The following is a 12835-nucleotide window of genomic DNA, read 5'->3' on the forward strand; positions in this document are numbered from 1 at the left end:
ACAGTGCTATAATCAAAATTATCCTGAGTTGAGAAAATAGGTCAACTAACCATAAAGTGGACTTTCTAGGATTTTCATCTATTTCATTATATATGTGTGACAAAGATTAATAGGTACTTCATAGAAAACCATTTGGTTTTGCAGGGCATGGTGATGTACACCTTTAATCTCAGCTATTGGGAGGCAGAGGCAGGTGGATCTCTGTAGGCCACCCAGGTTTATTTAGTGAGTTCCAAGCCAGCCAAAGCTTCATAGTGGGATTCTGTTTCAAAAAAGACAATATGATTCTTATAATGACAGATGTAAAAATGTCCCCATGGATTCCGATGTTTCTAATACTTGGTCCCCCACTGATAGCACTATTTTGGGAGGTTGTATGGCCTTTAGTAGCTGGTGTCTATCTGGAGAAAATGTTGATCATCACGGTGAATGAGCTCTAGGCCTGTTTTTTTTTTTTTTTTTTTTTCTTTTTCGAGACAGGGTTTCTCTGTGTAGCTTTGCACCTTTCCTGGAACTCACTCTGTAGACCAGGCTGGCCTCAAACTCACAGAGATCCGCCTGGCTCTGCCTCCCGAGTGCTGGAATTAAAGGCGTGCACCGATGCGCCCCGCGAGCGGCCCCCTCCCCTCCCCGCCCCCCCACACCCCCACCCCCCACCCCACCCCACCCCACCCCACCCCACCCCACCCCACCCCACCCCCGGGCTCTAGGCCTGTTCTAATTATAACCTATGCCCTCTGCTTCCTGGTCCACCATATACCAGGAGTCCCAAACAAACCATCTCATTGCCATAACTCCACCAGGCCTTCCCTGCCATGATACACTGACTGTAACCTCTCAAATTACGGCCCAATCCAGTCACAGTGACAAGAAAAGTGATTCAGTTCTGATCAGAAGTTTCTTTTTTGCTTTCATTTCTTGTTTGATCCTAAGCTGACAGCTAGATAATATTTAATGCCAAAACATAACACAAGAAACTATTATTACTGAAGCTAACGTGAATTTCTCAAGTACGCATTTCTTTATCATAAGAGGACAACAAATATCATGAGAAGCATTTTTAGAAAGATTTTTTTATGTGTTGTATAAGCATTTAGCCTACATGTATGCATGTGTACTGTGTACATGCCTAATGCCTGATGAGGCCAGAAAAAGGCATCAGATTTCCTGAACTGGACTTACAGATGGTTGTGAGCCACCATGTGGGTGCTAAGAAATCCAGGTCCTCTGCAAGAGCAGCAAGTGCTCTTAACCACTGATCCACCTCTCCAGCCTCATGAGAAGCATTTTATTTATTTATTTATTTATTTATTTATTTATTTATTTATTTATTTATTTATTTATTTATTTATTTATTTATTTTCTGGTTTTTCGAGACAGGGTTTCTCTGTGTAGCTTTGTGCCTTTCCTGGATCTCGCTCTGTAGACCAGGCTGGCCTCGAACTCAGAGATCCGCCTGGCTCTGCCTCCGGAGTGCTGGGAATAAAGGCGTGTGCCACCACCGCCCGGCTGAGAAGCATTTTTAAAAGCAGGTTCCAAAATGCAATTATCTGAAGTACATCTGGGGTATGCTACATCATTTATATTTGGCATAGAATACATGAAATACACTATTAACTGGGAATGTAGCTCAATCAACTTTTCTGTTGGGGGGGCAGGAGGAGTGGGGTGGCGCTGAGGCTGTGGCTCAGTTGGTGGATACTTACCTAGCATGCTTAAGGCCCTGCATTCAATCCCTAGCAACCATGAACTGAGTTTGGTGGCACACACCTATAATCCTAGTACTCAGGAGGTTGGGGCACAAGGATCAGAAGGCTCAAGGCCATTCTTGGCTACACCATTAATTGGAGGTTAGCCTAGGACACATGAGACCTTTTGTCTTCCAAAAATAAAAAACAAAAAACAAACAAAAAAAATCAGTTTATACATAACTTTACCCACTCTTATGAATTTTCTGAAACAAAATTTAAGTGATTTTATTTGAGGTTAAAATTATGTGGGATAAAGGAAATATTAATGAACTGGTTCCCATACACCATTACATATTTAGCCTATATTTCCCACATGGCTTAGTGGATCTATTATCTATATTCATGATTCCATAAGGACTTTAGACACACTAGGCAAAACCAAGCTTAGGAAATCTTTAGAATATATATGAAGAACTTTATCTTTTGTTCCAAAGATCATTCAAAATACAAACCTAGTACATTGGTTTTATAACACTGACTTTACCTCTTCTTGAAAAGTAGGATTTAGAAGTGGTTGATATCATTACACCATAATCACCTCATCCCACAGAGACAGCCATCCTCTTTCAGAGCTTTCAGAAAACATGGTGATGCAAGAGTAAGGCCGTGTTCCATTATGGCAGTACACTGTTCCGTGTTTTTTTTTTTTTTTTTTTTTTTTTTGCCTTTGAGACTCAGTCTCATGTAGCCCAAGTTGACCTTGAATTCTCTGTATAATCAACAATAACCTTGAATTTCTGATCCTCCTGCTTCTGCCGCCTGAGTGCTGAGATTACAGGCATGACCAGTTTATTCCTTGCTAGGGATTAAATCCAGGGCCCTGTGCACAACAGATAAGCCCTCTACCAACTGAGCTACATCCTCAGCCCTCTTTGAAAAACCTTCTACAAGGAATATGTATCAGTGCTTACAATCTATTGGTATACGGTAGGTTGAAACAAACACCTGAGTTATACATGCAATGTTTGTGCAATCTCTCTTGAAATCCCTACCCTTTGTTTGCTTATCTTCCTACACAAGCCAAGGCTTTCATAAAAACTCCATGTTCACTTGCCTCAACTTCTGGTGTGCTAGGACCACAACCAGAGCACTCTCAAGTGTAGAACTACACTGACAAGGCAACTGACAAGTTTCTAAACTGCTGCCACTCATAAATTAGGGAAGGTCTTTTTCTCCTTACTCACTGTAACCTCCGCCTCACATAAAGAATTCAAGAAAAGTTCATCTATGTGGGCAACTGCTTATAATGTAACTATAAAACAGAGGCCAAAGTCTAGCACATGGTCCACGACTATAATCCCAGCACTTGGAGGCTGACACAGGAGAATCGCATGCCCAAGGGCAGTCCAGGATGCACACTGTGATGGTTAATATAGTCAGCCTGACAGGACGTAGCATCACCTGGGAGACACACATCTGGGCATTCTGTAAGGGATTTTCTAGATTTGGTTAACTAAGGTGAGAAGAGTCACACTAAACGTGAGCAGCACCATCCCATGGGCTGGGGTACCAGGATGCAAGTGCAAAAGCAAGATAAGCATGAGTATTTCTCTCTCTGCTTCTTGACTGCAGACACAGTGGGACCAGCTGCTTCATGCTTCTGAGGCCATGCTCTCCTGCCGAAATGGACTATACAAACTTGCCTAAGTTGCTTTTGCTGAAACAATAACTCATACAGGCAAGACACTGTCTCAAAATGAATTACATCATCCATGGCTTACTAAACATTAACATACATTTTTAAAGGGAGAGAGGGATTGGGATGTAGCTCCATTGGTAAAGTGCTCGTCTCATCTGCATAAAAGACCAGTGCTGAATCTCCAGCACTGTATGAACTGAGAATGGTGGTGCATGCCTGTGATCCCATCACTTGGGAGGTGAAGGCAAGGGGACTAGAAATCCAAGGTCATCCTTAGGTATACAACAAGTTGAGGTCAGTCTGTACTACAGAAGACTCTGTCTCAAAATACAAATCCAGGCCGGGTGGTGGTGGCTCATGCCTTTAATCCCAGCACTCGGGAGGCAAAGCCAGGCGGATCTCTGTGAGTTCAGGCCAGCCTGGGCTACAGAGTGAGTTCCAGGAAAGGCGCAAAGCTACACAGAGAAACCCTGTCTCGAAAAAACAAAAAAAAAAAAAAAAAAAAAAAGAAAGAAAGAAAAGATAAATAGAAGAAAACTAAAATGAAAATACACAGGACTTAGCATTACAGGTGTTACTGGTCTATAGGATTAGGATAGAATTATTGTTTTGATCTGAGAAACTGTGTTATCAATCTTCCATTGCACAGAAATCATTCCAGTTCTAGGACTTACTGCTCTAATATTTACAGTATCTCAAACGATGTGAATGGACTAAGACACTCCTTTCCACCAAAGCCTTAATATATGAGTGATGGTTTTATAGCATTTACCTGAAACTGAAGGATTGCAGACATTGCTGAGAGAATCAAGTGCTCTCAGTATTAAGCTCTTTCTCCCTCATTAAACAGTAAAAACGCATTTTCTTTATAATCTCATCCATTCTAATACAAACCTTTAAGTACAGTTGCTCCCCAAACCAAAGTACTGGAATTTTTCCTCAAAAAGAAATCATTCAACAATGTTTGCTGAATATGATTAAGAAGGTCTCATTCACCCCAAAGACAACGTACCCAACAAATAAGCAATTAAATGAAACAGGTCAAGGCTAGGTCCAACACTCACCCTCAAACTGTCTCCAGACAGGAATAAGTTGTATGGATTGAGGATTCGTTCATAATGTCCCCTGATGTGGGAACCCACAGCTTTACCAGGAGCAAAACCCATCTTGGTGGCAATTTTGGTCCATTTTCTTTCCTTGCAAACAACTGCAAACCCACCTTCTTCTGCAACTAACTGTTAACAGCAAAAAATCAGAAAAAAAAAAAAAAAAAAGAATAAATATTAGAGAAAATTACTTCTAATTTCCTCACATCTAGGTATGATCCTAAGAACAAAATTCCCAGCTATAATTTTTGTTGTTGATTTGTTTTGTTTGTGTTTTTCACTTCCTAAGTCAAAAGAAGAAAAGAAAACCTACCAGCTATTAATTTTAAACTAAAAAATTAAAATAGCTTCACCACTCTCAACACTACCTCTCACTTCCCCTAAAGAATAAGGTGAACAATGAAATCTCTACTAAAAAGGAACACCCACCCCCATACTTGGTCCTACGGTGAACAATGAAATCTCTACTAAAGGAAAGCACCCCGTACTTGGTCCTGATTTCTTACCCTTAAAATGTATTTAAGAGACAGCATGTATGCACGCATGCATGCCATCATGTCTGGTAGAAAGAAGTGGAACCTAGAACTGAATTATGGCTCAGCTGTTTTAGCATAAGTCTTTTCAATTTCCTTGAGCCTTAGGTTCCCCTTATCTAAACAAAAATGGGAAGGACCCTTTGCAGCACTGGGGTGTTTCAAAGGAAAGATAGGCTGTAACAAAATCTATAAAATAAGGCTTACAGACTCAACAGAGCTCAGGTCCTCAACATGCTTAACTAAAAACACATCTCATTTTTCCTTTATTTCAAACAACAGCTGTCAAAAAAAATAAAAAGATGAAATGACTTACAAGACAGTTGCCCCACACTTGCCTTATTAAGCTGGAACAAGTCTAGGATCTTCCTCTCCACGTGCGGAATCTTCAGAGTACTTCCCTGTAGCTCCCAATACTTTGCAATCTGGTCCAGGAAATTCAATTTTACACGTGTTTGGGCCTAAATATCAAAAAAAAAAAAAATGCATTTTAATCTCACCTATTTGTTTTTTCCTGAGGCACAAGGTTGAGCTAAATCACAGGCACAAACAATCTTACCATTTTCGTCCTCCAAGTGGATTACACTACTATGTAATGTATATACCTCTGTACTGGGCACTATCTTACTTTAGCTCCTGCCTACAACCTTATACTCTTTTCACTCAAGACTATTTAAGTACAAAACCAATTTTATTTATTATAAATTAAGTACAAAAGTGTTTGCTTGTCTAAATTGTATTTAAGAAGTAGGTAATATCTATGTCTAAGCAAAATATCATTGTTACATATACTGCTTATGATTTCTGTATTTTAGACTTTCAGTCAATATATCTTCTGCACACAACAGAGAAATAGGTAAAAATACATAGAATATAGTTGTTCTGAACGATGCTTCAACTAAGAGATACTATAAGCACAATTTAATGTTATTGGTAAAAAATCAGAAATGGCACAATTTAATGTTATTGGTAAAAAATCAGAAATGGCTTATTATGGCTTTGTTTGTCTGCTTTTCAAGACAGGACTTCTCTGTGTAGTCCTGGCTACCCTGGAACTCAGAGATCCTCCTGTCTCTGCCTCCCAAGTGCTGAGATTAAAGGTGTGTGTCACCATGCCTAACTACTATGGCATTTCTATATTCACCTTAATTAAGCCTTTGCTGTGGAATAATCCGTACACTATAAATTATGCTGTGATTAGTTTAACAAAGAAGCTGACTGGCCAATAGCTGGACAGGATAAGACAGGAAAACCAGACTAAGGACACTGGGAAGATGGGTGGAATCAGAGGAGTCACTAGCCAGACATGGAGAGAAAACAGGAGGTGCAAGATGAAAGAGAGGTAACAACACCACATGGCAGAAAATAGATTAATATAAATGGGTCCATTTAAGTTGTAAGAGTTAGCTGGTAACAAGCCTGAGCTATTGACCAAGCATTTATAATTCATATTGAGTCTCCCTGTGGGTTATTTGGGAGCTGGTGGGCAGGAAAGAAAAGTCTGCCTACAAGCCTTGATAATTTAAAGATCACAGAAAAAATGATAAATGTTATCAAATCATTACTATAATCAGTTTTTGTTCCCCTTATTATAAAACATGAAGGGGACACATTGGGAGTTTTATCCATGCTCAGATAATTCACAAAGATAATCCAAGGCTGCAAAGTTATTACATACCTACTACTTTTCTTTTCTTTCTCCCCCACCCCCTTTTTTTTGAGACAGGGTTTCACTGTGGGTAGCTCTGGCTGACCTGGAACTCAACTCTAAAAACCAGACTGGCCTTGAACTCACAGAGATCCACCTGCCTCTGCCTCCCAAGTGTTGGGATCAAAGGTGTGCACCACCACTGCCTGGCTACTTTTCTTTTTTCTTTCTTTTTCTTTTTTCTTTTCCAAGACAGGGCCTCACTATATAGCTCCATTTCGTCTGGAACTCACTATGTAGATTAGGCTGGACCTTGAACTAGACATCTGTCCGCCTCTACCTCATGAGTGCTGGGATTAAAGGTGGGCATGCCAGCCTGGGCTACATATAAAGACCCTTTTCTCAAAAAAATGAAATAAAACTTTAAAAGATTTGTAAAATACTGTTGTAGTCAGACTCTGTTATCAAAAACCTAGTATCTTCTACCCTGTACTATCTTTTTAATATTTATTTTATGTAGATGAGTGTTTTGTTTGCATGTATGTATAATGTAAACATGCATAAATGCAGGACAGAAGGCAGCATCAACCTCCCCTGGAACTAGTTATAAATGGTTGTGAGCCACCACATGAGTACTAAGAAATGAACCAGGGTCCTCTGCAAGAGCAAGAAAGGCTCGTAACTGCTAAGCCATTTCTCTAGCCCTTCTGTCTTGTACTTTAAAACTTTCTGTAGGTGGATCTGCGAGTACAAGGCCAGCCTGGTCTACAAAGTGAGTTCTAGCAAAGCAGGACTATTATACACAGAGAAACTTTGTCTCAAAGAAACAAAAATAAAAAATAAAATAATAAAAGCTAGAGCTGGAGAGATGGCTCAGCAGTTAAGAGCACTGGATGCTCTTCCAAAAGATCCAGGTTCAATTCCCAGCATCCACAACTATCTATAACTCCAGTTCAATGGTACCCAACACCCTTATTCAGACAAACATACATGTAGGCAAAACACCAATGCATATAAATAAAAATTTTAAAACAGAAAAATATTAAATCTAAGTTTCACACAAAAGAAAATTACACATTAAAAAACCTTTCCTACTACATTCTTCTCAAAAGTAAATTATTTTCAAAACTTACAATTCTAGTGATTACCATCTAAAGATACAATGATTCATATGTATTAATTAAATAGACAAAAAGAAACTGATGAAAAGTATTATCTTAATAAAATTTGGTTGGCTTCAATGGCCTGACTGCCATGATTATCAATTATTTGCCATGTTTTCATTTCGCTATAACTGTAACACTAGCGACAGACTGATGGTCAAAGAGTACTCCTCTGGAACATAGATAAACAGAACATTACCTCCAGTTCATTTAGCCTCTGGATACGTGGGGTAAAATGAAGTTTATCAACATCACAGGCAAATGGTGGCTGCCAATCCTAGGAAAAAGCAAAACCTATTAGATATAATTACTCAACACATAAATTATTTTAAAATTAAAATCAAGGTTATGTAAACTACCAGTCAAACAAAATGTAACAGAGGTAGTTTTTCAACCTGTTTTCCACCAGAAAATTTGGAGTGCGTAATGAGTCCTCTCCCCCAATTATCAGTATCTGGCACACACTCCTCCCTCTATCCTGACCTAGCCCTGAGCCCACCTCTGTTGAAAAAGTCACTAATTTAGGTAAAAAATATATTTTGAAAGACGTATCTCTCTACAAAACAGCATATATCAAATTATCTATACAACTCTTACATATTTGATCTAGTCTAAGTTTTTCTTTTTTTTTTTTTTTTTTTTTTTCTTTTTTTTTTTTTCTTTTTTTCTGGAGCTGAGGACTCAACCCAGGGCTAGGCAAGCGCTCTACCACTGAGCTAAATCCCCAAGCCCTAGTCTAAGTTTGAAATGTAAGGAAAAGGCCAGGTGTGTGACTTATGCCTGTAATCCCAGCATTCTGGAAGCAGAGGCAGGAAGACTGTCACAAGTTCATGGCAACCTGGGCTACATGGTGAAATTCTGTCTCTAAGGAAAGAGGGAGAGAGGGAGGAAGTTGCCTTAGTAGGTATGAGAAGCTGAGTTCAGATCCTAGAAAAAAGTCAGGCATGTACCTGTAAACCCACAGCTGAAAGAGCAGAGAAAGGTAGATTCCCTGGAGCTTGGGGGCCACTCGTGTGATGGATGAGTTTCAGGTTTGGGAAAAGACTGTCTCAAAACTATAGCAGAGAGACTCGTGAGACGGCTCAGTGGGTAAAGGTGCTTACTACCAAGTCTGAGAATCCAGGTTTTATCTTTATATACTGCATGGTAGGAGAGAACAGACTTCCAATCATGAATGGTGACAGGCATGCAACCATACACACTAAATAGTTTTGTTTAAAAAGGTAGAGAAGGGTGGAAGAAGATACCTAAGGACGACTTCTGGCCTCCATACTTGCCCACATGGGCACAAGGATGCACAAATACACCTGTGTACATACATACACACACACACTTGAAGGTAAGAATGAACTTCATTTGATAGCATGCCTGACGCCCTGGGTTTGATCCCTAGCACCCCACAAACCAGGTGTGGCAGCACACCCCTGGAATCTCTGCATTCAAATAGAGGCAAAAGAGAATCAGATGTTCAAGTCACCCCCAGCTATATAGTAAATTCAAGTCCTGGGCTACAAGATATTCTTGTGCAAAAAAAAATTGTATCAGGATCAATTCTTCAATAGAAGAAAAGGAGAACTGACATGTAGCTAAGGTTTTCCTGTGTCTCACCAGACCCCATGGTCAGGAAAAATCTCTCTCACCCACCAGTCCTGCAGCTCCTTGGACCCAAGTAAACACACAGAGGCTTATATTAATTAAAACTGCTCAGCCATTAGCTCAGGCTAACTAATGACTAGCTCTTACACTTAATCTATAATACTTATTTATGTTTAGCCACGTAGCTTGGTACTTTTTCTCAGTTCTGCCTTCACATCTTGCTTCCTCTGTGTCTGGCTGGAGACTCCTGACTCAGCCTTCCTCTTCCCAGAATTCTCCTCTCTGCTTATCCCACCTATACTTCCTGCCTGGCTACTGGCCAATTAGCATTTTATTTATCAACCAAATCAGAGCAACACACATTCACAGAATACAGAAAGACATCCCCAGCACTGATACTTAAATCCATCTTTAAAGCTATTCTTAATGTCTACGCATATAGGTATCTATTCTTTGGAGAATCTTCCTACCATCAAGGAACTGCTATGATGAGGAAATAACAGGTAAGAAAATTTAGTCCCTAACAGTGTCAAAAATAAAAAGCAGAGGGAGGGTGTGGCTCAGTGGTAGAATGCTTGCCTAATGTGGGCAAGGTGCTGAATTTAGCACTATTAAAAAGTTATGTTAGCCTGGTCTACAAAGCGAGTTCCAGGAAAGGTGCAAAGCTACACAAAGAAACCCTGTCTCAAAAAACAAAAACAAAAGTTATGTTAATCCCAGCACTTAGAAGGCAGACTCAGGTGGATCTCTGTGAGTTCAAGGTCAGCCTGGTCTACAGAGCAAGTTCCAGGACAGCCATGGCTGCACACAGAAACCCTGTCTCAAAAAAAAAAAAAAAAAAAAAAAAAAACCCCACGAACAAAAACAAATCCAAAATGTTTAAATTGTTACCTAAATATGGAGGAAACTGGAAAATAACTACAATAAAATATCTACTATAAGGGTTCAGCTGGGATAATGAAAGATCTAATGACAGATAGTGATTATGGATGCATAACACTGTATTTATTCAGAGCTAATAATTTATACACTTGATGGTTACAATGACAAGTTTTATATTACATATTTTAACATGGTAAATAAAGACAAATGTTGTAAGACAAACTTATTGATGGAAACATAGGTAATTTTCCTTCCTTATCTGGTTTAAATACAAACCAGAATATTTTAAATAATATATTATTTCAGATAATGAGAATGTTAATTCACGGAAATTCATAGCCTTTAATCCAATTTCATACTCAGAAATGTGGCTCAGCTCGTAAGGCGTTTGCTCCTGTCTAGTTTATCTTTCTGTGTGTGTGAGAAAATATTCTGACAAAAGCAACTTAAATGGGGCTGAGAGATGACTCAGCAGTTCAGAGCTTGCAGCATAACCACAGAATTAAAGTTTGGATCCCAGCACCAACACAACAAACTGGGAATCCCTGTACACCTGTAACTCCAGTGAGGAGATCGAAAGCCCTTTTCTGGTCTCCACATGCAGAGACACTCCCTCCCTCCCACCCCTACACACACACACACAACTTTAGTTCATTCTGGCTCACAATTCAAGAGTATAGTCCATGGAGTTTGGATCATCTAGTCACACCACATCCGGTCAGCAAGCAGAGCAAGCAATGAATCAAGGCGTGCATTCTAGTCCTCAGTTCACTGTCCCAACTTTATACAGTCCAAGATTTCTCCAGGGAATGGCCTTGCCCACAATTAGGATGGGTCTTCTCACATCAATTAATCTAAGATAACCCTCACCCCATGTCTAGAGTTCTATCTCACAGATTACTCGAGACTTTATCAGGTGGACAAGACTAACCATCACATCTACCATAAGTGTATATATGTATATTTATGTGCACACAACACACACACACAGGTTCAATCTACAGCATGACATAAAAACTGGGCTTGAGCAGTGGGAAGTTCAGTGGGTAAAGTGTTCACTGTGCAGGAATGAGTTCAGATCCCTGAACCTAGGTAAACCTAGTTAGGCACAGTGACCCACACTTGTAACTCCAGTGATGAGGGTCAGGGACAAGCAAATCTTAGAAGCCACCCCAGTGCCAACTTGTCTCTTGACAAGCCTGCACCAGCAAGCACATAGCACATGAGCAAGTCCATGCATACACTGCACACACAAATAAAACAGCCATGGTGATGCACACCTGTCTGTAATCCCAGCACTTGGAAAGTACAAACAAGAGGATCAGAAGTTCAAGGTCATCTTCAGCCATCCTGGGATAAGACCATGTCATAAACACACATAAAATATTCTATAGTAGGTGTGCCAGCACACCTGTATGCCAGCTCTAGAAGGCTGTGTGAGAGGCAAGGTGTTCTAAGCCTGACTGAACTACACAGCAGTAGCCTGTCTGAGAGGACCAAAAAGAAAACAAACAAAAACAAAAAACAAACAAAAACAGAAAATACTCCATAGACTCAAAGATTAAAGTTTATGTTTAGATCAATATCTGAAGAAATTAATATGCTAAATTATACAGAACAAGATCATAGGAGAGAAACCACATTGCTTCTTTTTGTTTGTTTTTTGTTTTGTTTTGTTTTTCGAGACAGGGTTTCTCTGTGTTGCTTCGCGCTTTTCCTGGATCTCGCTCTGTAGACCAGGCTGGCCTCGAACTCACAGAGATCCGCCTGGCTCTGCCTCCCGAGTGCTGGGAATAAAGGCGTGCGCCACCACCGCCCGGCCTCACATTGCTTCTTAATGCCCCATTGCCAAAGTAAAAGGAAGACTTGTCCAAAGCTTTGCATACTTTACAAAGGCTATTGGTTTTCAGAAAGGAACTTGGGCTGGGCATATGGTTCAGTAGTACAGCACTGGCCTGGGAAACTTGAGGCACTAGATTCAACCCCAGTTAAGTAGTGAGAAGAGGAAACCCATATAGATTTTTTTTTTTAAAGAAAGGAAAGGGGGGGGAGGAACTGGTGTGTGTGTGTGTGTGTGTGTGTGTGTGTGTGTGTGTGTGTGTCACAGAACAATTTTTGGGAATCACTTCTTTCCACTATGTGAGCCCCAAGAGTTGAGTTCAAGTCATCAGGCTTGGCAGGCAGCAAGTGCCTTTACCTGCTGAGTTATCTTTCCAGCCCAAATATATAGTCATAATATGCTGTCCTTGTGGTCTGAAACTTTTATACACTAAGACTTAAAAACAATAGACAGGTTATTCCCAGGAAGACCTGTTTATATGCTTTCCTATCCTAAAAAATAAAGATGCAGAAAACATTCCTGCTGGGCATGGTAGTACACTCCTGTAAATTTCAGCACACAGGAAACAGAGGTTGGACAATTACAATAGTTCAAGGCCAGCCTCTGCTACAAGAAATGCTTAGAAGAACAGAGTGAGGAGATTATGTTCTCAAAAATCTATACAAGTTTTATATGTG

At 40.1% G+C, this 12835-nt stretch overlaps 1 protein-coding gene across 2 annotated transcripts in view; it reads right to left on the reverse strand.

The window, feature by feature from the left end:
* Kdm5b (lysine demethylase 5B) overlaps positions 1-12835 on the reverse strand; it is a 77159-nt gene that overhangs the window by 41150 nt on the left and 23174 nt on the right. For both annotated transcript variants that reach the window (XM_059280623.1, XM_059280622.1), the window contains exons 2-4: positions 8040-8117; positions 5368-5490; positions 4455-4625 (exon numbers count right to left, since the gene is read on the reverse strand). In XM_059280623.1, coding sequence (XP_059136606.1) covers positions 4455-4556 — 102 coding nt within the window. In that variant the 5' untranslated portion in view covers positions 4557-4625; positions 5368-5490; positions 8040-8117. The remainder of the gene's footprint in view (positions 1-4454; positions 4626-5367; positions 5491-8039; positions 8118-12835) is intronic.

Source organism: Peromyscus eremicus, chromosome 15 (genome assembly GCF_949786415.1).
Source record: "Peromyscus eremicus chromosome 15, PerEre_H2_v1, whole genome shotgun sequence".
Classification (NCBI taxonomy): domain Eukaryota; kingdom Metazoa; phylum Chordata; class Mammalia; order Rodentia; family Cricetidae; genus Peromyscus; species Peromyscus eremicus.